Here is a 25,128-nt window from a genome sequence, read left to right on the forward strand (position 1 = left end):
CTTTGATAAATAAAAGGGTTTTCTATTCCAGTAATAACAAAGTCAGTGATCTTGTTGAAAGGAAAAGCCTGGCAAATGTGAAGGGTTACACAGCTGTTCCCAAAAGGCTCTTTCCCCAAACAGTTGTGTTAACCCACAATAAAAGTAATCTTAGCATTAAAAAAATCCTTGTTTTATCTTTAAAATAAGATTATATGAGTCCTTTTGCTCTACCTCAGCTGACTGAAATGACCGAAGCAAAGGCAGAGTACATTCTTCTCTCTACTCTTCAGTTTTAGCTGAATGCCATTGCAACGCCCAGCAGTAACTCAGTGTGTGCCAAACATGAATATTTTTAAGCGTCATTTGAGTTTTAAAGGCTACAGTAAGTGATGGGAACACAATCGTCTTGGGAATCTACAAATAACTTTAAAAAAGCTCATAAATCTGGCTTTCATGGCTTGCTTTTCAACAGCTTTATGAAATATGTCAAAGCTTGAACATGATCAGTTCATTTTCCTTCAAATTTCTTAGGATTGACTTTTCTCAATCTTTTTTTTTGATATGGTTCAGCGAGACAAATAAGACAGACTTGGCTTAAAAAAAATAGGCATCAGCAAATTACTTATAAAAAGTTGCTTGTTTTTTTTAATATTTTTTTTAAAGTATCAACAGAGGAAAACAGTACCATCTAAGTAGGGCAGCCTGAAGTATTCCCTCATTAACAAAAATATAAAATGCTTCTGTTCAGCAGCCAATCTATTACAACATAACAGACCACTTAATAATGAAAAAGCAGTGTATTTATTAATGAAAGCTTTTTTTTTTTTTTTTTTTTCTTTTTCTTTTTTCTTTTTTCTTAAATTGTTTAAAAAGTTGCCTGGTAATGACTGAGCACAGCAGAAGCCCTAAGAGTCACTTTCAGAAGTTGTATGGAATTTTCTGTATTTAGAGTGAAACACACGCACTGCAATGAAAAGTAGCACAGAATGCTTGGTTTTTAAAATACAAACTAGAAGCTCAGTTGAAATTACACTGATATTAACAGAGAAAAACCTTTAAAGTTGTCTAAGAACTACTAAAATAAACTCATTCAAAAGATTACTTGGCATCAAACAAATCAATGCAACCTATGGAATTCTGCAGGTTGCAAATAATATAACAGGTTTTGTCAACGTTTAGAAATTCCTGATAGAACTATGATCACCATTCCTTATGGTCTACAGTTTCCCTGATCAGCAGCAATAATTGCTCCTCCATGGCAGCAATAATTACCTGTGTGTAACAACATCTCTGCTTTGTCTAATTGTGTCGTGTTAGACAAGAAGATCCCATGGGAAGTATGGAAAGCAAAGACACCCTCTAGCACTAATGGAGCTGCCAGCACACACAGCTGAAAAAAGTGTTTAAATATCTGACCAGGTGCTTTTCAAATGAAAAGTGCTCAAGAAAAGATTTTTTTTGAGAGCACCACTTTCTTCATAGGTACTGAAGGAACGATACTGCAGAAAATGACATGTGTTCTATTTGAAGATTCCTTTAATGAACTCTTGAACATTTTAGCATGGCAGTAAATGTATGATTACCAAAGAAAGGACTTTTTGACTATGTTTTGACAGCAAGTTGTGATATTGTTGTGCATAGCTGAGGGATAATGAACTATGCTGAGGATACAGAGTAATTTTAGTGTTATGAAAGTTAGTAAGGTAGAGCCACTGTACCTGACACAGTTTATTTTCTCTGCACAGAAAGGTCTACTTTCTGTTCACTGCAAATGTAATCATTATTATTACTATTAGAAATGTTTTTATAAGTTCCCTATGAAATTTGCCTTTGTTTTAAAACTGAGATTGCCAGCTATGAAATAGTTAAAAACAGAGAACTAGACAGACTTATTATGGTAGTGGACTTTCAGTGACTTCTCATGGTAGCTGAGCGAAGTTTGTAGGGTCAGAGTGCTGACCCTGTCCTCCTTCTGAGTTCCTTTCCTATATTCTTACTGTTCTTCATCTAAGAATTAGGCTGGACAGAGAGACTACTGCTTTTTAGCCGATCTGATTTTATCTGAAGTGCTTCAGTAAGAGCAGAAAGCCTTTTCAAGAGGTTGTCATTGCACAAGCAAGCAGTAAAAATTCAGACCAAAAAATACGCAGCAAGTACTGTATATAAACTATGAGCAACTGGGTTTTTGAGCTTAGATACAGGATAAATACCCTAAAGCACAAAAAGACTCAAACAAAATTACTGAAGTTATTTTCTAGTCAAACAACTCGATAGCTTAGATAGAAGACAAATGCTCAAGAATTCCTCCCCACCCCCACAGAAGACCATACACTTTTTTCTTTTTTTTAAAGTAAAATATTGTAAATAAATATTTACTGCCTATGGCTCTATCCCAGTCCAGAATTCCCAGTAAAAACAGTTGGAATAAGGTAGGCATTATAGGACTACAACTTTAGTCTGATACAAACTACCATGACGGTAGAAGGTATTGTTTGCATGCATGTACACTATACTAAATTGTATACACTACTTAGGTGGAATGTATGGAGACAGAGAAAAAGATGGAGAAAAAGAATTTAATCTAGCTAGCCCTGCATAAGGCAAAGATTTATAAATGTCCTGTGCATTCACTGAACCATGTGTCTATTTTTGTTTTAAAGTTATATTAACTTTATAATTTAGGAGCTGACATGGTAGTCCTAATGTTACCCATGAATTTCTTCATTAAAACATTATTTCTGATTAAAGTGTTACTGCACTCATCCTTGTCTCATGGACAAGCATGGAGAGAGCTACATTACTCAGGCCACTGTTCGAGGAAAGGAGAATTCACTTTACAGTACCCGAGTACTTCTGGGGTTAAACAGAGGAACAATGATGATGGGATTTGGAGGGAATTCAATAAAATCATTCTCAATCAAAGAAGCCCAGTGTCATACAGACCTTTGAAGGAGGGAAAAAGCTGTCTTCTACAGAGAAAATACACACACAAATTCCCAAGTGCCTTTTTGAAGATTTCACTGCTAAACAAAACTACATGGTATCACCATGCTCTTTTCTGCTGTATACCAGACCTATTATTACAAAAAAATATGGCAATTAAAAAAATAAATAATAAATACTAAACTTAGACCTACTGGTTTTTATCAATTATCATCTTATCACAGATGATTACTTCTGCAGTTTGCTGTAAAGCTGAAATAAAGTGGGAGATCAAGAGGGAGAAAAATCAGAGTATTTTGATTAAACAAGCTTTACATTTTTTCATAAATGAAATACATCAGATTTCTTATACTCATTAAAAGCTGAATATATTCACTCAGACACAATCCAGTTGTACCAATGTCATACTCACAAGGCATGCACATCAGGGTGACAGCTAAAAAGCCACAGAGCTTTGCACATAATCTAAAACTAAATCTGTATGTAATTTCCTTCCCTTTGTTAATTGAAGATTAAAACTAAATCAAGGGGAAGCCTTCTATGAGACTACTTCCAACAACAGATGACTCAACTAGCACCTGAGAATTTGTTGTACTTCTGTGTACTGAGGTTCTGAACTTCCTGTTTCAATAAAATACCAAACAAGTTGTGTTTCCTTTACAAATAAGCTATTACATCAAGCCCTGTTCCTATAATTTCAGTTTTTGTCTGCATTCCAACATTTTCTTTGGCAAATGTAGAAACATTCTAATTAAAGAGAAGAGAAAAACAAGCATCATTCATCATGGTAAGAATGAATGCTCAAGAGAACATCCTTACTGGTTACTTCTTTCATTCAGTTTAATTTGGCTTTTGAAGTACACCTAATTATGGCATGCAGTTGTCTGAGATGAAAAACAGGTAAGAGGGTTTTCACTAATAGTGCCTCATCAAAGCTATTAAAAGGAATAATCAATTCCCCTAATGGCCTACAGACATAACAACATGTGTAAAGTGATTCAAAATCATTTTTAGAACACTAGAAAACTTGAAATATACCATTCTGTACAGCAATTTTCACCTATTATCCTAACTTGCTAGATCAAAAAATATCATTTGAAAATCTATTTTTTTTTTATTATTTTTTTTTTTTTTTCCAAACAGAAATGATCCCGTGTTTACCTCAGCATGACCTACGAGGCAAGAGTTATAAAAATGCTTTACGGTGCCCTATTTCCTTAATTTTCAGTTTTTCCTAACATTTAGGTAACAGACCAAAGGTCTCTTTCTACTCAACTTGCAAATGCCATGAGAAAGACAACTTGCACAGAAAAGTTAAACAGCATACCTACAAACACAACATAATTGTCTGGTTAAGTGCAAGATGGCCTACATATTATGGCCAGCATATGTGGTTTCTTTCCTAAATTTATTTAACCTTGAAACTGGAAGTGCTGACTCACCAAGACAGAAGTTCAAATGTAAAAATGGCATTAAATCAGAAACTATAATTACACACATTCCATTTTGGATATTACTAAAAAGTGTCCACATGCATATTATATCTTCATGAAGCACTGCTTCTTTTGCTTATAAATCACAGATAAATTGTCAGGGAAACACAGTTAGACACACAGTCACCTAGTTAGGGTTGTGTGCTAGACAAATCTGGAATGCCGTAGAAAAAGCAGGCCCTGTAAATGGCTGAAGCCAGTAGAAAGTGCTGAAGACTTCTGATAAGAGAAATAGCCAACACCACATCTCCAACATTCTTCAAAGAGCATAAAACTAGAAATAGTCCAGTTAATCCTGAAAAAAAATCATAAATTTGACAAATGATCCCAGAAAAGGCAGAATGCTTCTCCTGCTTTGTCTAATTATGTGTCAAATAAAACATCTCCTACATATCTCCTACATAAGTAAGCAGCAACTGGTCCGATCCACACGGCACTGAGAATGTGTCAGAATCACAGTGTTACCACTTAAAGAAAACACATATTTTGTTCTATAAACTTGTGCTAAGCCATACTGAAAACTCAATGGAATGGGCAAAACAGCACTTTAGTTTGTGCTGTTCCTATTTTTTTTTTTTTTTCTTCTAAACCACAATCAACCCAGGCATATAATTTCAAACGGCAAAGTTTTGCTCAAAACATTTTAATCAACATACACAGGGTTGTTTACATCCTTCATGTTGGACTAAACCCAGAATTTCAACACTACTACTCAATAAAACCTAAAGAGTTTGACCTTGCTTTGTGTTGAAACTGCAGCTCTTTCAGGAACTTGAAACTTACCTCGAATCACAGAGGAATGTCTGAGACTAGGCAAAACTTTTGATAGACTTCTAAAGTTTTTCAGTTGTAACTGAAAAAGTACCTCTTAAATTGATTCTTAAACATGCATTTCCTTTGATTTTAGGAAATTAACATTAAATAAAAATTTTACATGTTTTCTCTGGATTCTCCAAAACATATTACTTTAAAAGGTACTAATTAACAGATACTCTTAAAACAGCCAACAAAATTCAGCCCCTTTCAGACTACCCATAAAAATCCCCTCCCTCAGGCAAACATATTCCCATTAAAAGTCTCTCTCTTCAATAGCTTTAAAAATAGTCATGCCATGAAGCAAAGCCTTTTGAAGGTCATCAAAATCTGCCTGGAATCAGTTCCGCAGGTAGAAATCCCTTGTGTCAACTATTGCCAGAGTCTTCCACTTGAAATGAAGTTGATAATGCTGAAGGACTACAAATAAATTTGGTAAAACGGGATATGGATAAAGTGTGACCTTTCAGACTGGTCAGGAACAACAGAAAAAAAAGAAGGATGGAAACATTCTTCCTTAGATCAAAAGGTCATTGGGGCAGACACTATCTTTTGTTTTGGATTTGTATAATGTGCTAGGATGCAGAGTCCTGTTTTATGTTCACTGAAAAATAATGACAAAAGTCTACCTTTCTAATAGTGAGGCCGTTTTTTGATTACAGCCTCTGGGACCATCTTTAGGCAACTATTAAATAGCAGTGTTTTTAAAAATCATGAATTTAGATGATCTTTTAAATAGTACTGAAAAATAACTTCAATATACAAGACATAAATCATTATAAGAAAAACATGACAGTAGAACTTCTTGTCTTTGGAAAAGCCTCCAAGGTCTACAACAGAATCTCATCAACACATAATAAATCACAAAGCAGTAAGAACAAGAACAGACGTATGTCTATATATATATACATACACAAGCCTAGTAACAACACAAACAATGCAAAATAAATTTGCTGAAGATGAAATTTGATTCTGCAACTATCTTATGAATAAATTTTATAACAAACACATTTTTTTTTTCATGTGTTTAGATCAAAGGTATGAGAGTTAGGAATCAAGGTGCTTATTACAACTTTTATATTTGTGAAACCAGGACTAGAAGGACAGAAGTTGGCACAGGTTCATGTAGCATTTTTTTCATATTAGCTGTGAATTATTTTAACCTCAATTTCTGGAAGACAGAGCTCAACATTTAACACCGTACCTTAGACATGTTTATGAAAGAGCCTGAAAATAGAAGCTGTATCACCTAAAGTGTACTTTCTACTGCTCTCTGGAGATTAATAATATATTTTTTTTTTGCACTGTAACTGAGAATTACATTCAGAAAAAATATTTTATTGGGACTGTAGGCCATGATCCTATACTGTAGAGACTGTGCCATGGACTTCAGCGTCATAGGCTTTTGCAAGAACATAAGTAGAGTTGCAGTACATCCTGTTGCTTATGACTAAATGAAAGGATGGAACAAGGAATTTGTTAAAAATAAGAAAACTTTAATTGAGCTACTAAGATTCATTTATTCATTTTTGATGGACCCATTACATGACATTGTGTTTTAAGGGAGTCAGATTTACAACTAATTTTATTGCCTGGATATAGTGTACTACCATTACGATAAACAAAAACCACCAAGAGCACCACAGCAGCTGTCTCTACTAAAATTGCTAGACTAGAAATTTTCCTTTTCGAACATAAAGACAGTTATAAATAGTTTCCAGAAACTTCCACCATATTGTGGCTTCTTCAGCACTTCCATCTAGAAATATGGTTAAATACATTAATGTTGGTATTAAAAAAATGATGAAATGTATCTGTGTCGTATTATAATGGTAGGAGCACATAATTAAACAATTTTTTTCCTTTTATAAAACAATGCTGCTTGATATACACATTTTACTGCTCTACACAGAAGTAGTCCTTTATAATTTCACCATCTGAATAAATGGAATGTGTTTTGGACTGACAGCATTCTGAACATTACAGATAAACATTTCCTACAAGCCTGATTTATTGTTATGCAATAAAATGTACACAAACAATTTCCTTCTACCATAACAAGTGTGGGGATCATGTGAGACAAAGCAGGATTTCTGAAGCTTTAGCTACATAGCCCCAGTGGGGCTCCAATGGCTTAACCAACAAAAAATCATTCATATGCAGGAGCCAACAATTTTTCTACCATATACTGTCATGAAAAAATTCCTCTTTCACCTTGTTCCTGTAAGATGAAAAACTAAGTCTTCTGTCACTAACAGCCCTACAAATAAATTACCTTTCGCTCATGAGATGTTGAGCATAAACACAGAAACTGTTTCTACTGAAGGATAAAAGTATTTAGACAGCACTGGCTAAAAACAGCCATATCCTAGGAATTAGGATATATTACTATCAGTTTACCCTAGGAAAAAAAAAAAAAAAAAAAGAAAAAAAAAAAGAAAAAGCTGAAAGCTGATTATTATTAGTATCAAGCATTATTGCAAAGTGTACGTGACCATCTGCTAGCAAGCTTGTAATGAATCATACAGGCAAACACAATCACAGTGTAACATCACCAGAAGAGAACAAACAGACAAAGGCATATAACTTTAACCAGGCTTTTGCTACTGTGGAAAAAAAAAGACCAAAATAATACTTGTGTTTTTAAATGATTATACAACTTCTACACAGCTTCTTCAAACCCTGACTTTCTAGAAGTTAAAGGTTACAGTTCAGAAAATAATATAGAAATACGATGTGTTACAATTACAACAAGCCAGAAATCTATCAAAGCTCTATCAGCAGGATAATACAAACCTTAATTTCTTCCTAGCAATGAATATTGGCTGCAAAGAACACTCAGCCCAAGTCTGCTCTTTTTAGTCTCTATACATTAATTTCAGTTTCCTCACTCCAAATTTTGCACGCTTTTCTGGTGACTTGTTATCACACTATTTCTCATACAAGTTTATGGAAACACATCCCAGTGTTTCTTTTCTTTTAAGGATCATCTCTCAAGACACTTGGAATAAAACCAAACAGCAAACAAACAAAGACTGTAGCTTTGGTTTATGAAATGTATTCTATGTTTATATGCAGAGAAAATTCTGGGTTGGAATCAGCCATCCTGTCAACACTTGGTGCCTTCGTTTAGCAAAAACTTCACATTCACTCATTTTTCATTTCCATGCTGTCCAGACCAGTCAAACACAGGGAGAAAACTGGTGGCATACACTAACATTATAAGCAAAATAACCAGTAAAAAGTTTTTTTGTAACCAAAGCACAGCAGTACATCAGGATTCTATTAGTGAGATCTGCACATCCATAATGCTGGAAGCAAGGGCAAGAAAGTGGTAAAAATGAATGGCAGACGCTGATTTTTATCATGGAAGATTAGATACATAGCTAAAACAGAACTAGCTCGTGTGACACACGTAAATCGTTACAGGACATGATCAAGTGCTCAGATACATAAATCATGTCCATCAGCCAGGGAAACCACACAGGTAGGTGGGCAGCTTTCCCAAAATAGGTTCCTGAGCAATCATCGGATGCATACATAAAATCTAACAGGTTTCTGAAACAGTCTTGTTTGAATATGCTACATACATCTTAAAAAACATTGCTTGGATAAAATTGGCCTTTTGACTCAGAATGTCTTTGTAAACTAACATTTAAAGGACACAGTCCACAAAAAAACTATGTCTTCCTCCTTTCAGTTTGAGCCAATTTCCCTGGTATGGAAGCAGGATGTACTTGAAGTTCTCATGTCTTCATTGGTAATAAAGGATAAAATTAGTGCCAGGCTCAACAATCTGTCTTTATTAAATAAAAATAGTATTTGCATTCTCATCCTGAATATATGAAAGTTTTTTTCTTGTCTGCAGCAGTGAATCAAATGAATATAGGGATTATTCTGAGTTGCACAGATACAATGCAGACAGACTAACAGCAAGAGAATATGAGGCAGACAAGTAGCGTATGACTCGCAGAAAGTGGTAGTCTGATGAAATAATCTTTGAATTAGTATTTAGAGTGAGACCATGGCAGATATAGTAACTTACTTATTACTGAAAATATGATAAATGGAGATAGAATAGGATTCCTACTGATTGTGAGTCAAAATGCTTGGAAAAAACTGCATGTGCACTGGCTTTCATATTAGAAAATGTCCACTGGCAGCCACTACAGTGAGTTTTAGCTACCAAGTGTTATTCAGCTAAGCTTTCCAGTTAAACCAGGAAACACGCTGAACAACTATAGTGACTGTAACTGCAATCCTCCTCCAGTGCTTCTGAAGGCAGGGCACCCAATTCCAGTTGAAACTGAAGATTTCAAAGGTATTCAGTCAGATATATAAATAGATACAAGGAAAAACACTCAAGGGCAAAGTCAGATATATAAAATATTATCAGATTTTACATCATCAATTTAAAAAAAGTGAAAGAAAGGTCTTTCAATGAGGATTCCCGTAGAATTCACATGTTCAAGATTGTGAACTGCACTACTCAGAGATCAAGATTCTGTCTTCCAAAATCACACTAAAACCAAAATTACCATTTTTATTATTTTGTCGTCTTCTACTGATGCCTTGCAGAGTAACATTTTTATGCTTTAACCATGAGAAAATTTGTTATTTTCCTTAAATCTAAGCCATCATTTTTACTTTATCTAAATAGTTCAAAATCCAAGACCATCAACAGAGCAAAACAGCCAAGTTTTGTTTTGCAGTATTTTTGCACTGACAACACCAATGTACCCCAAAAGAAGGTAAGAGTTGCTTTTTATCTTAAAACTGTTGAGAAAAGTTATAACAGCGCTAAGCTTTCAAATATAGCCTGAAGTACTCATGCACATAAGGCATTAACAGGATCATATATTTATCCGTGTTTATGAATCAAAGATACATTTGTTACCTAGAGATGCAAAGGGACACATACTAAGATTTTTGAAAGACTCAAAGCCTAGTAAGTTCTGACATGCTTTGTGTACCATCTTTGCAAATCTGACTGTCACTCACTTATGAAAATTAAAAACATTTTAAAGTTTAAACCATAAAAGATTTAATAGACTAGAAAGTAGAGAATACATCTTACTATTCTAGATACACAGTTTAGATATCACATTCAGCTCAGAGACATCATTAAAGATGGACTATAACAGCTGAGACCAGAGTGGAATATAAGCATTAAAACCAGAAAAAGGGCATAGTAATCACTTATTGCTCTGTTTCTGTTCTCTGGCCTGTATCTTTTCTTTCTGCAGGCTTGGCAGGTGTCCCACATAACAGGAGATGTCCTTTATTACGCAGCCAAGTCTTGTGCCTCATATGAAAAGCGTATGGCGCATGGCTTTCCATATATTTTCCTAGAAACCAGTACTAGTAAACTGGAACCATGCTTCCACGGATGAAACATGCATGTATAACATGCAGACACAGTACCAACCTCAGTGTATTTGACATTCATATGCAGAACAGTTAAACAGTCTGAACAGTCTGCAGGTGTCCTGAATTTCAACATTTAGTATTAAGGACTTACAATGTCACTTCCTACTTTTAATGAGAGAAAATTAACTAGGGAAAACAAAACAAAACAAACAAAAAATAGAGAAGATACTTTTCTTCCTTTATTTCTGATCTTATATATCTTCATTTCAGCTGGTCTTCTATTAATTTAAATTACTTCAACCCCCCGGTTTTAATAAGGGGCAATACTTACTACACCATCTGCCGTCTCATTTTCTGCAAATGAATGCCTCATTCTGACATGAAAGAGCCAGCCAGCAAAGATATGGGGTTTAATGAATGAACAATTAATGAATTCACAAACACTGAGAAATCAATGGGAGTGAATCAAGTGTCATTTACTCTACAGCCTGGTTCTTGTTTGGACCATCTGTGAAAGGCAGTATCTTAAGTAGTAGTGATACCTCTTGAAAAGACTTTCAGTTGTTTAACTAGTCAAGTGAGCGTTTGGTGAGAAATCTGTTTCTTAAAAGAAAAATCCTCACTGTGTAAATTTCATGCAAATGGCAACTGGTTAAGGATTCACACATTCTAGCTTACTTTTAAAATACACTGCTGTTTCAAATAAAGACAATTCTTGGCTACTGTTCATGTCATTAACAGCTTGAAAAGCCTTGGGCCATCCTCTGTGAGCAGACACGGGGTATTTGCAAATTACAGTAATGGAGACCAGACCCACATTTTGTCTACTTCAGCAGCTCCTAACCACAGTGCACACCACACACCTCAGAAAAAGCTTCTGCCTGATACTAGAAAAGCCTTCTAAATTAGAGGCCCACAGGTTTCCCTTAAAGCATCACCTTTTCCTCAGTCCTCCAGGCTCTTAGTTTATTGAAAGCTCTCTCTTAAAAGTATGTGCTATTTTTCTTTATTGGGTGTACTGCAGGCTAAAACTGTGCACCAGCAAAGTTAGGTGAGATGTAGGTGAGTGCAGTTTTTCTCCACTGTATTGCAGAACTGGTGAGGTAAAAAATCTGAATACAAGGGAGCCTGCTTCGCATAGAAGAAAACAAAGGTTTTAGAAGTCAGAACAGAGTCCGTTTCAAGTTAATAAAAACTGTCAGCAGTCTGATTTTAATGTAAACTTTATGGATCGTTATGTTGATAATCTCTGTGAAGCACATTTTTTTTTACATTATTTATTTAAATAACTATTTTTCTTAAACCTGAAAACAAAAGTATCAATTAAGCAACTGATACCTGAGAATAATTTGGTTGCAAATTTCTATTAGTCAAGCAGGTTCAATTGTGGGAAGCAATACTCCATGAAACACAATCCCACTCAGTATTTTAGTAATAGGATTAACTATATTCTCTTAAGTTTAATCACTAGAATTAATAATATAAAATGCAGTTGTTCCACTATTGCAATGAAATTTAAACCACAGTAATTTCCAATATTAAACCTCTGCTGCTAATAGTGCTAATAAGCTGTGCTTATCAGTTTGCAGGCATTAATATTAACTTTTGGCTGATGGTTTTAATTTCATGACTGTGAGAAAATGGAAGAATTATTTCAAATATATTAATTATATTTTTATCTGAAGAGGGATATTTTTTCTATAAGCACTTTTCACATGGAGGTCCAACATAAACATTTTTCTTTCTTTCAACAAAGTGATGTGGTTTAATGAGAGAAATTAAAGATGAAAAAGCTTATTATGTCACCTAATTCTTACTGCTGCCAGTATAGGATTTTCCTTTACATATTTCAGTGTTTTGGCAAACCATATTAAATTACTCATGCAATGGGGATTCCATCACTTCTCATGAGAGGCTTTTCTACAGCTTAATACATCTTAGCCTCTGAAAATATTTTTGTACTTGGTATGAAATTAAAATGAAGTGTAAGCCATAACTCCTAACAATTTCCCTGCCTGTGGTAGTCCTGCCTGGAATACCGCACAGCTGCCTGAAAACTCAGTCCTTTGCTAGCCCATCCCTTCTCGCCATCTGTTTGGGAGGGCTGCAAGGGGGTTCTGGAACAGGCACTGTTTAAACATTTCAGCTGACATCTACCAAAGGGTATAATGCTCTTAACCTTGAAAAACGTGAAAGAATTATGAATAATGCAGTTAGACCCAATTTCTTTATGGTCTGCTTTTTAATCAAGTCATAGTTCAAGTGCTGAAAGAGAAAAAATAATAAAGCTGGGATATAATAGTCTGAAAATTGTAAGAAAATGAAAAAAAAATGGTGATAATATACTCATAATAACACTTCAAGTTGAGACAATGGGACACATCTCAAAACTGGAACAACCATCACTTCTTCGATAAGTCAAACCGGAAATTTTAACAATAGAAAAGAAATCAGGTGATTTAAAACTAATTTCTCATCATCTTTTGTAGAAAAGTGGTTTGCAAAAGGTCTTTCCTACGCAGTCCACAATGAGGTTTTTATAATAAGCATGAGGCCAGCTCTTGTAATGTGTAGTGACCTGCATGCCATTCATCTCACCTAACTTCAGATGCTTTCACCTGAGCTTGTTACTCAAGAGTCAATCTCCGTATGATCAATAAAGAAATCTCTCTGGCTCTGCAAGGAAGCCTTGGGTGATCTGATGTTTATACTTAATCAAAGAATACCACATTGGCACCTTACTCAAGGATACAATGATCGCTGATAGAAAAGGAAACTATTCTAAGCTGGCTGATTTCTAATTGTCTTGTCATCATCAAGTAAATATTTTAAATTTAATGCAAACATTTTTATCCTTAAAAATGATATTTGAGTAGTCAACAAGCAATGGAAGACAGAAATTAGTAGAACAACATCACCCTGTTTATTAATTTTATGGATCAGATTTGATGTTATTAATATTTAAGAAAAATGCTGTTCACTGGACCCTGCTGTTAATAACATCCCACAGGCTACAGCTGAAGCAGTAACAACACCTAATACATCATTTTACAGAAAAGATGAAGACTTATTTGTTATTTAGAATAGAATTCAATTGCAGATTTGACTGAACATATTGACTTAAGAATCAAGTGAGAAGATACAGACCTTCTATAATCAAGTTTATCCTTAAGTTAGGAAGTGAAGATGTAACTAACTGATAATATTCATAAATACATGTTAGAGTTTGGCTATGGCTAGCCTGAATGTGAACTTATTTTCAGACACTAAAGACATCACCAGTGACTGCCACTGAATTTCATTTCTAGTGGGACAAAATAAAGATTTTTTCAATATTTGAATTTTCTCTACGTAGTGGAACTACTCAGTAAAAATTCAGATTTATATAAAGTAAAAGGGCAGTAAAAGGACTTCCTATTTAGTTTATATTTAAAGAAAAAAATACCATTTAAATGATAGGGTACTCATAAGAGATTTGATCTTCTGTACACATTCCACTGGAGATGGAGGATTATCTTTCCAGCAGATGATTTATTTGGAGAGATAAAGAACAGGCTGTTACTCAGCCAGTAGGGTACTTATGTTAATATTTACCCAGCAGTAGGAGATTCACTCCTACCATGTGGAGGTAAGTAGTCCACAAAGGAGCCCTACTCTTGGTATCAGTGTGCAGGTAATCTTTCTTCTGTTCTGTCCCAGGTTCTGATGCCTTACTAACAAGATGGAAAAAAAAAATAATAAAAAAAAAGCAAGCAAGAGCATGCTTATATTACCTTCCTTTGCTTGTGCAGCAGTGATATCAATGATAAAAAGAATCCCCAGTTTTTGATGCAGAAATAGCAAGAGGCTTGGTACTGTTTTTGAGACCTATTACTGGAAGTTTATTAGAATTGAAGTAAGCAAAGATTTATCTTTATGGAGTGCAAAAATAGTATGCAGCTGCTCTATCCTCTCCAAATTGCATATCCATAATACAGTTCAACAAATATGAATATATGAAAATACACTGCAAATATTTTTCTTGCACTCTCCATAAAAAGGTTAGCATATGTACAGTATTTTTTTCTTGAGGGAAACAGATGTCAGGAACTAGGTACCTTACTGTTGCCATAAATGTCCTCTCTCTCTGTGAAAGCTTTGTTTATTCCTCTTATACAGTTTCTCACTTCCTTTTCATTCTCTCTTTGACATCAGTTTATCTTTGAATTCAGAATCTTGAACATGCTCTTCGGAAGTATGACATGCTGTTTTTATCAATGAAGTGTGCTGTTACCAGAGGTGGGAACCTTCCACTAACCTGAATGACTGCTTACAGAAGAAAGGTTTAAATCACAAGGACTAAGGCAAGATTACCGTCAACTGCTTAGACATTTTAAAAATACATTCCTTTAAACAAATGGCATATACATTTTTCTTTAAGATGTCAGTAAGACAGATTTCTCATTTTCCAAAAGCTTTCTGGATTCTTTCACAGCCTACTGCCTTTCCACATCAACATAATTCAACACTCGTGTAACACGGCAAAAGTCAAAACCTTGCATAAAGATTCTAGCTTTAAAATGTCCAAATACGCAAAACTATAACTAAAAAAATTTCAAATGAGCATGTAAACAGTACATGAGCCTAAGTAGTATGAATATCTCTGTTAATCTTTCCACATACAATCCAATAAAGAAGGGTAAATGTGCATGTGCTACAGAAACAATTTTTAAAAACGTGTTTCTACACATTAGCACAGAAGCTTTTTAATTCAGCTTCAAACTGATGGTAACCTCTTTAAACAAGTGCTGTACTATACTTTGCCCAGTATGAGGGATAGACAAGGCACAGCACTTAAAACTGTCAAAGTTATTCAGCAGTCCAGTTGTGAGATCCTTGACATTAGCTGAAATTTCCATGTTAATTTTATACTCGTGTTATTCAACTTTAAGATATAATTACACTTGTTACCAGCTAAAATTTGCTGTCATCACATAACTCTGAAGAGAATGAACAAAGCCTTTGGGCACTATAGCCAAACAATACAAAAATATTAAGGAGGAAGGACATATAGCAACTATTCTTCATAATCATGGGACTCACTTCCTACTTCAGTATGTGGGTGATTCATCTTTTAAAGATTAAAATAACATTCATTATTAGAAAAATGTTCACTATAAGAAAAACTAACAACTGTGCTATGAATGCAAACTTCATTGATATGTTGTGAGGATCTTCTTAAATAGCTGCACAGATTATTTGTATAGATTACAGCTATATAGGTATTTGTACATTGTACTTTAGATGTTCCTTGAAAATTTGGAATGATAAAGAAAATCACTATTAAACTAACGAAATAGTAAAAAATACAAAGCATTTTGCATTTAAGAAAGTTCTGGAACGTGGAAGTCATAAGGACATAAATTTCAAAAAATATACATTCATGTTATTGTTGTTCTTTAAGATGAGATACCAAAAGTTATAAACTAAATGAACAAGACCAAATATATTTTATGTGTGGTGGCATCTACAGCATCCTAAGTGTATACAGATTTAAGTATGATATATATCTATAAAGTGTATGCAGATTTAAGTATGCATATATATAAAATTATGATTTATTTTAATGTAAATATGATCTCAAATATGATCTCAAAAAGCTCTGAACAGATGTTACATAACAAAAATGGAATATCAAAATAAGTCTATAAATGGTCACACAGTCACATGAAATGTCAGGTTAACCGAGAAGAGACATCCCAAGTGTAACCAAGACAGTCCAAAACAGTTGGTCCGGTGAGTGTCTCTGAAGTAAGCAATGAAGCTGACTTATTTGGTTGAAGAGATGAGCTTTTAAAAATGGAAACAAATTTGAGGCAATTAACTAGATAAGTGAACCTCTGACAGTTGTCTAACAAGTATTAGGTTGAGTATTATTTATTAAAAGGGGCAGAACTAATATAATAAGCATCATAAACAAGTCACATTTCAAATGTTATTGAGGAGCCAACCAGAACATATTAAAAAATTCAATGTGTTGATGACGATGATCAGCATAAGAATTTTATAGACATTTATGAAAGTGTAGAATCAAAAAAGGGAGAGAATAAAATACCAAAGTAACAAAGAGATATAAAGATAACTTGCAGATTATAGATTCAATAAACTGAAGAGTGTTGGCACTGCAAAAGAGAATACAGGGCTAGCAAGCAAGCATTTCCAAGGGTAGATATAAATCCAAGTTTTGGCCAATTCACACTTCAACTAATAGTGTAGCATCTACGAAAAACATAATTTACTGAAATAATGCATTGGATGTTTCAAGGCCATATGGAAACAGACTGAGTCACCAAGACAGTGATAACTGAAATTTTCAGTGGATTAGATTACTGACCTCTTGTCCCTTCAAAAAAAAAAAACTTACTTACTTGGTAAATGACCTCCCTTTGTAAGGAAGGGCACTCAAAGGAGACATGGAAGAACATCAGAGACAGAACAGAGAGACGACTATGAATTCACAAGATGTTACAACAGATGTTCTGGATGATTAGAAATAATCAGCAGCTGAGAAAGTGAGTGGAATCCTGAAATTTTGTTAAACAAGTAATGAGAGACCAGTGGAGAAGGTCTGATGCAATAAAAAGAATAATAGGCAAGTGGTGGAAAGAGGAGAAAAGATTGGTAAGATATTACTGTTACTTTTAAAAGTACTAAAGAACTGAATTATGGGCCTTGCTAAAAACAATATGTTTTGGCTTAATGGAAAACATAATAATCTGGCACTTGTCTCATTCAAAGAGTTTAAGATCTCAAAACAGATAAGATTTTTAGCAGACTGAAAATCTAGTAGGGTTCAAGATACAGTTCCCTGTTTTTTAAGTTACAAGTTCACGAGTCTTGTCCTTGTTGACATTTGTTCCTGAGAACTATGTTAAAATACTCCCAGTGAAAGAAAATATTGTGAAGCCAACAAACAGAACTATCATAAACTAACATTAAAGTACCAGGAACCAAAGGTGGGGACTTAATATTGAGTGTCAAAATGTAAGGAATGTAAATACCAGGAATATATAAAATACTTTATTAAGTTATTCCAAGTTTCAGAATTATTTTCATCTCAGATTTGAATTCGCAGTTCTACATTCTCACACTACAGCATTTTCAGTTATATATGTAGTTCAAATATCCCTATAAGAATCTAGCACCAAAAAATGCTTGTTCTCATTGTTGTGCCTTTATTTTGCACCTATTTTGTTACGTATTTTTTTCTCTTGCTAAAACATGAAAAGTGCTGAAATGAGAACTCGCTTATCTACTAAATCAACACCTCAAATGTTTTAGGTGGCAAAGTCTGCAGATATAGCCTAAATCAACATTTTCTTATATTACATCCATTTTTATTTATTTTTTTTAACTTCCTTTTCTATCAGAGGTCTCACAAGATCTCTGCATTTGCCTGTCAAACAGAAGCTGTGCAGCTGTAAGTAAAATGATAATTGGAAAGATAATGTTAGTGGTATTCAGGCATCTCTCTCAAAGCAGCTTAGTCATATGCTGTATGGAATAAAAGCAGGGTTGGCTGAGTAAGGGAATTTGCTGTTTCCCAGGAAAAGCAATTGCCTGAAACACATCTGGCAAAACGCTCCAAATGTTTAGTTTTGACAAAATATACACTTCATCACTTCTTATAAGGTGAGTTCTGTAGAGTGAGTATCTTCTTTCTAAAAGGGGAAAGCTCTAATTTGTACTTTAAATATACCAAGCCAATATTTGCTATTTTATGTCAAATACTATATACACTCAGCTATAACACAAGCAGGAAATCCCAGATTAAGCATCAATATTTCATTTTGCAGAATAAATGTATCATGAATGCAAACATGCCACTCCGTATCTTCAGTACAAATAAAAGATGAAGAAAACAATGAACATTTAAAAAAATACTGAGATGAAGCAACTGGTCTGAATTAAAACTTTTTACTGAATTTTGTACTGGCATATATAAGATGCCATGCCAAATAATTTACATTCCTTCCTACTTTGACATGGCTAAGAATGAGATGTTTCTTTTCATAATTGACAGGAGACAGATCTTCTCTGTCATTCAGCTTTTCTGGAATAAGCCCTGCCCTGCAAGAAGACTTGTTATTATGCCTCTGAGGCTCTGCAAAAAGGCTGTATTCAAGCATCTTCCTTCCTCCTCCTCAGTATTCAAGGACGAAAATGTATTTAACTTGCCTTACTTTTCACACCAGTTTTCTAAATTTAGCCATTACTACTTTCTTTCCCCCTGAACTCTGCATGGCTTTGAGTCCCTGGGGAGGCAGAGAAGACCACTTCCTCCTCCACAGCTGGGAAAGCTGTTCCCAAAGGGATGGAAAGGGTGAAGGATCACAAACAAATGTTCGAGAAGATCCACCAAATACAGCGCTATCCCGTAGTGAAGGGTTAAAGGAACGTATATTTATTTTGTTGGCAAGGTGAATGCTCACTAACTTGCCTGGGCAGTGGGAAAGAGCACTTCATTAAAGCAGTATGAGTCCATCAGACCCAGATGGGGAAATAGCAAAATCCTCCCTCGGTTATGCGTGTGAATATTTGCATGTTGGGGGTTGTATTTCAGCTATTGCCACTGCAGCCAGGAAGTGTCAAGGAAAAATTGGGGAAAACATCACTACAGTGTACCTCAGGGTGTTACTCAAAGAGCTGGAGGAGAAGCACAGCACAACTGGCGATTCCTGCTGTGCCGGTAAGGGTCTTCCACCAGGCATTTGCTGGCATTTCACACAGGAATACCTGCACTTTCCATACTTTTTCCCTGACGTGCTGACAGCTGCCATAGCAACTGGCCACTCATTCATTCATTCAAAACAAGACAAAACAAAAAACTTAAAAGGTAAACTGATTTCTCTCCAGTATTCATACAACCACAGTTCTCCCTAGTGGAGGTCCAAGATAACAGCAAGCCTCGCAGGCAGCCTCCAAGTTCAGTTTTGTTCCTGGCCCCATTACTGCTCAAGGGCCTCCCAGGGTCATGTACTGGCCTTTCCTAAAGGAAAACAAACTCCAGACCAAACCTTTAGAGACATGCCAGTCTCTCCTCAAAAACCCAGCAAAACTGAGCTGCAAGCTTAGGCTGGTGATCTGACTCACCAGCGCGACACATGGATGGCAAACTTCATAGCAACTCAAAAACTATTGATCTCATCAAGCTTCTCATGGAAATTCTGTGTAACAGTTTCTCAGTATCCCTTAAATCTTGTCTCTCATATGTACAGTCCCTTGAATAGAGGCGTAATAATTAAAAAGAAAACTCCTAAGAGACTACACTGGTGAGTCTTGTTTTATCCTTTAATATCTCACTAAGGGATTAAAAACACCTTGAAAATATAAGCAGAAAAATTCAGATTATCTTCCAGTTCTACTTATTCATTCAATTTTCCTCATCCAGCTTTCAGGACTCGAATATACCTATTTGCAACATTATTTTTGCACAGACCCCATATTCCTTTGCCTAGCTGTGAGAAGAAAAGAAAGCAGGGAACAGACCAATTTAAGGACAGTTAAACACAAGTCATAACAGGAAACTCTCATTTAACTTAAAAATAATAAAAACTATCAGAATTAAAGACAAGAACAAATTTGAATGTCTGGCTAGATACCTACAAGTGTTTCAAGGAGTCTACTGTATAAAACTAATCCATAAATCTGTCTTCATTGCATAAGAGTAGGTTTCTCAACCTGCAAAAGGTTTTCAATGTGCAAAAGACTGCTATGCACAAGGAATTAAACATTCTTCCAAAAATTTCAATGTACTGAAAAGTGGAAATGACTATATAGAAAGGTTTTGAATCTTCTTTAACAATGCAGGTACCTGTTGCATTAATTTGCTTTGCTATTGCAACAGGAAGTTGAATGGATGGGAAATGTCTACTTTTTATGCCAAACCCTACAAATATCTACATTTTGTGGAAGGTATTAGTGACTGGTATAGTCAAGAACTCCAAACATCTCTTTCCATTTCCACTGGCTGGAAGGATGAAGGATGGCAGATGAACACCTCACAGGAAGCAAATGTGACAAATTAATTGCAAATGTCACAGTCCAGCTCCAAGCCAAGCCTTCCTGGGACTCTCCAGAATTGAATTTTAGAGATTTCCCTTTCCAGAGGTAACAACATGTTATGTAAAGAAAATCCCAGCAGCTCCAACAATGTAAGCAAATATATTTTAGCTACTACAACAGTTTTTGACAACCCCTGAACACAAATTTCATGATATAAAAAGTAAAAAAACCCCTACATTCATACACTAAATAGAACATAACAAACGTGTATAGGAAAGTCTGTCCTAAGAGATAATGAGGCACATGGGGATTTTCCTTGTATAAGAGGAATTTTGGTCTCTAATCCGTGTTAGCTGGACTAGTGTGACATTCCCTTTGTTTATTTTAATTATGAAAAATCTACAGCTTCCAGGCCCAAAGCTAGCAGAACTCTCAGGCAGTTTCTCTTCATTAATCAATATCCTATTCCAAGAAGCCATTTTCTGTAATAGAGAAAGTGAACTCCTCCAAAATTTCAGTCCAAATCAGTTCTTTCCCAGGGTTTGGGAAGTTGGTTAGTAATTTTCTGCTTTTTCAAGATCACTGGGAGTGAGAAGGAAGGAGAAGCTCCTTTTTACAGCCTTTTTATACAGCCAAATATTTACTTTATGAGATTTTCCCTCACCTTTTCCAGTTATTTCCCTCTTCCAAGGGCCTAGAAAGGGGCTAGCAAAAGCTGACAGAATGACTGCTGTTCACCCATGCCACGTCCTGGGGAGTGGCCTGACTTCCACTTGCTCTGTAAAGGTGTTCATTTTCAGTCCCAGCTGACTTTTGATTTGCAGCTCTTGTTAATGTTATCACTTTCAGAGTTAGATGTTTAATATAGGAAAAAAAAAATGTGCTTGAAAACATTTAGTTCTTGAAATGATTATAAATGATTATTCAGGTCAGAGATTCAGTGCAGAGGTTGCATTTGACTGAAAACTTTTAATTAAAACCCCTCTCTTATTCTCTTTGCAAGGATGTGCCCAAGCCTGCTTTTGCATGCCTAGGAGAGTGTCTTTCTCTGTAATTACACAACATATAAACCACAAGCTAAATTACATCTTGGTTCAGTGTAAAAAAAAAAAAAAAAAAAAAAAAAAAAAAAAAATCCTTTAAGAAGAACAAACAAGCACAGGAACTTTTTTTTTTTTTAGTTATTTTTGACAGCATTTAAGAATGATCACCGCTGCAAAGAGTTTACAAGCTCTGCAAACGTAGTTGGAGGCGATCGGAACTGATTTCTCAGCCGAGGAAATTCTTAATGAGAGCTGCTGCTGCTGCTGCTGCTGCTGCTGCTGCGGGGACGCGCGGGGGTCCCGTAACACCCGCTCCTCCCCAAGGGCTCTCCGACATCCCACGCTGGGCTGCGCGCTCGCCTTTTATTCCGGGGGTGAGCGACCCCCCCGTCGGCAGACAGCGGTTCGGGAGGGAGGAGCGGAGCGCTCCACATGTCTGCCTTCCCTTATCAACTTATCATATAAGGAAAGGAGAGTGATTGATTCATTTACCGAGCGGTAAAATCAGGACGAAGCTGAGCAGAAGGAAGCGTTGAGGCTTTTTTGGGGGAAAGGAAGGCAGAGCTTGCAGCCACGGTGCGACTGCTCTTCCTTTTTGCATCTGACAGCTGAGGGCACGACTGGGGGGAGGACGGCGTGGGACTGGGACGGCCAGAAAGTCCAGCCCTCGTTCAGACGACACATGGCAGCAGAGCACTGAATTTCTGCACAGGTTAACTTCGGTCTGGGCTCCTGTCAGCACACCAAGGCGCTGCGGATCTGCTGGCTGGCCACAGGAATTAAAATGCAGCTGACTGTTTACTTCACTTGGAGCTGCAGCATTTTCCTAGCTTCGGGATACAACTCCTTCAGTAAAAGCACGGAGACTATTGGCAAAAAGCAGTACCAGGTTCAGCACGGGTCGTGCAGCTACACCTTCCTCTTGCCTGAGACAGACAACTGCCGATCTTCCAGCTCTTACGTCTCTAATGCTGTGCAGAGGGACGCACCTCTAGACTATGATGATTCAGTTCAAAGACTGCAACTACTTGAAAACATCATGGAAAACAACACCCAGTGGCTAATGAAGGTAGGATAATATTTCTATCCTAAAAATTATGTTTATAATATCTCATTATCTTTTTTTTTTTTTTTTTTTAAGTTCACAAAACACATGATCTAAACTAGCTTTCTGAATTGCTTTTCTATCCACAAGTTGTTTCAAAGTATGAGAACTTAATTTTACAGACTACCAAGGAACAGATAACTTCACTGCTCTGCAGAGTTTGTGCTTTAAAGTTTGTCATTGCATTTGAATTGCTTGGACACATAGTGATTACATAGGCAGTCAGACCAGCAAGCACGTCTGAAAATGTGACATGAAAGAGCCAGCTAGTAATTTATAATGAGCTGACAGGGGCTATTTTATATCTATTTAAGCAATATAGAACATGCCTTTATCTGAGGCGGGTCTTAAAAATATATATTTGAAACTTGATCTCAAAATTTGCATGCAGAAATTAGCATATGTAAGCCACACTGACAAAGTGTTGTAATTCAAAGTGAAGACTGCAAGTCTGGCTTGCAGTGAAGTTAGCCTGGTGAAGTGACAGAACTTCAAGAAAGTTCATTGGCGGATATCCTTCTCATCCTGTAACACTTCCACTCAAGTATAAAATATTCATGGAAAAAAAATATTCTGGAAAAGGTGTTTTGGATGCACATAGCTTCCTGTAATGCCACTCCATTTGTAACTGAAGGAAAATAATATTGATTGCCAAGGGGCAACGTGTATAATTAGACCTGAAACATCAGAAAAAAATTCATACTGCATAAATTCTTAACGCTACCAGAAATAAACCTGATCACAATTTCACATCTTTATAGGAACTCACTTGATCCTAAATGGTATACTATTCAATATATTTGATTTAACAATCTTTATTTGACTGGTACCTGAAAAGGTGCAATAGTATAGTTTAATTGCATCATAAATTCATAATCCTAAATTCGTGCCTTGTACCAAGATACTTATCTTCTAAGCAGTAAATATTTGAGGACTGAACAGAGCAATTGACACAGGAACTGGAAACAATTGTTCAAGTGATGACATTTTTTTCTTTAAGAATGAAATATTTGTTGCAAATGGAGGAATTCATAATTATCTGCAGTGAGTAAGCCACTTTTTGATTCTAAGGTTGCTTCATTACAGAAACATTTTGCATTAGGTTTTCACTTCTCCCATCATTTACAGAGGTACAGAATTAGCATGATAGAATCAAAGAAACCTGCTAGAGAATTTGCGTGGAGAAACAGAAGCCACACTTCAAAGCAGAAAACAATAGTGCTTCATCTACCTGAAAATGAACCTTAAGGCTTAAATCAAAAATGCACACACTTGAAGCCTGAAGTGTGGGCAGTTAAATTTGTCTTTGTGGGCTTAGGATGCTTAATGGAGACACCCACATTTTTAAGTGTTGGGTAAAATGTCAGAACAGTAAGATCAGTAGTTTTTGTTGTTGTTGTTGTTGTTTTTTTTTTTTTTTTTTTTTTTTTTTAATTTCTCAGGCAAAACTTCCCTCCACATATGGGCTTATCTATCTATTTATTAATTTACAGTGCTCACTATTGTAGTGTTAAGACCAACATTAACAGATGTGCAGTGCAGGATGAAAAACACACAAAGTAAAACAGCCTAATCTCCCCAGCTGGTAAGCAATTTCCTAACATAAATAGTAAAATCACACACAACGCTTCAGTGCTAAATGCCACTTAAGTAGGCAAACACAGTACCATAAGTGACATCAGGTAAACAGAAAGTAGTAAGCAAATTCCAGCATCCTTATTTAGTAAAAACTATGCTTTTTCCTGTCAGCCTCTGGGAAGTCAGCTACAAGAGGCATAGGATAAGTATATCCAACCAATTCTTTGGGGGAATCAAAAGGCAGATTCTATTTTAAAAGACAGAGAAGGGTTTTATTTGAGCAAAGATTTCCAAGTAAGATGCTTTAAAATAGTCTGATTTTTTTTTTTTTCCTAGCCATTCCACAGCTAAACATCCTGTAAAATAACTACTGTTTGTCTTTTTCACTATTTTAACACCTGCTCTTTATGTCATCTGTTTTGTTCACAAAGAGGCTCCAACAAAAGTAGCTTTTCCTCAAATTTGCTTTGCTAGTGACACCTGGTCTACTAAGTGAAGATGAAAAGCAAACAATAACCTTTAAAGTTGCTTATTGAGTTTACTTGCTGTGGTTTTTATTCCTTAAGATCACTAATACACATTCCTGGGTTCATATTTCAACTTACCAAAATATAACACCAGATTTGTCAAGGCTTGCCAAAAAAATTTGTTCACTTAGTTTTTGTACTATACTGAAAGTGTAATATAAGATTGTTTTTAAAAATAACCTGATGCTAATTTCTCAGCAATTGCACAAAACCTGCTTTACGTCTTGCTT

General features: G+C 35.6%; 2 protein-coding genes across 4 annotated transcripts in view; one reads left to right on the top strand and one right to left on the bottom strand.

Annotated features, from left to right (window-relative positions):
* Window positions 1-25,128, bottom strand: part of MCPH1 (microcephalin 1) — a 127,561-nt gene that overhangs the window by 14,363 nt on the left and 88,070 nt on the right. The gene's annotated exons all lie outside the window — the stretch shown is intronic.
* ANGPT2 (angiopoietin 2) overlaps window positions 22,071-25,128 on the top strand; it is a 44,892-nt gene continuing 41,834 nt past the window's right edge. For all 3 annotated transcript variants that reach the window (XM_032184374.1, XM_032184375.1, XM_032184376.1), the window contains exon 1: window positions 22,071-22,757. In XM_032184374.1, coding sequence (XP_032040265.1) covers window positions 22,473-22,757 — 285 coding nt within the window. In that variant the 5' untranslated portion in view covers window positions 22,071-22,472. The remainder of the gene's footprint in view (window positions 22,758-25,128) is intronic.

This window comes from Aythya fuligula, chromosome 3 (assembly GCF_009819795.1).
Source record: "Aythya fuligula isolate bAytFul2 chromosome 3, bAytFul2.pri, whole genome shotgun sequence".
Taxonomy (NCBI): Eukaryota; Metazoa; Chordata; class Aves; order Anseriformes; family Anatidae; genus Aythya; species Aythya fuligula.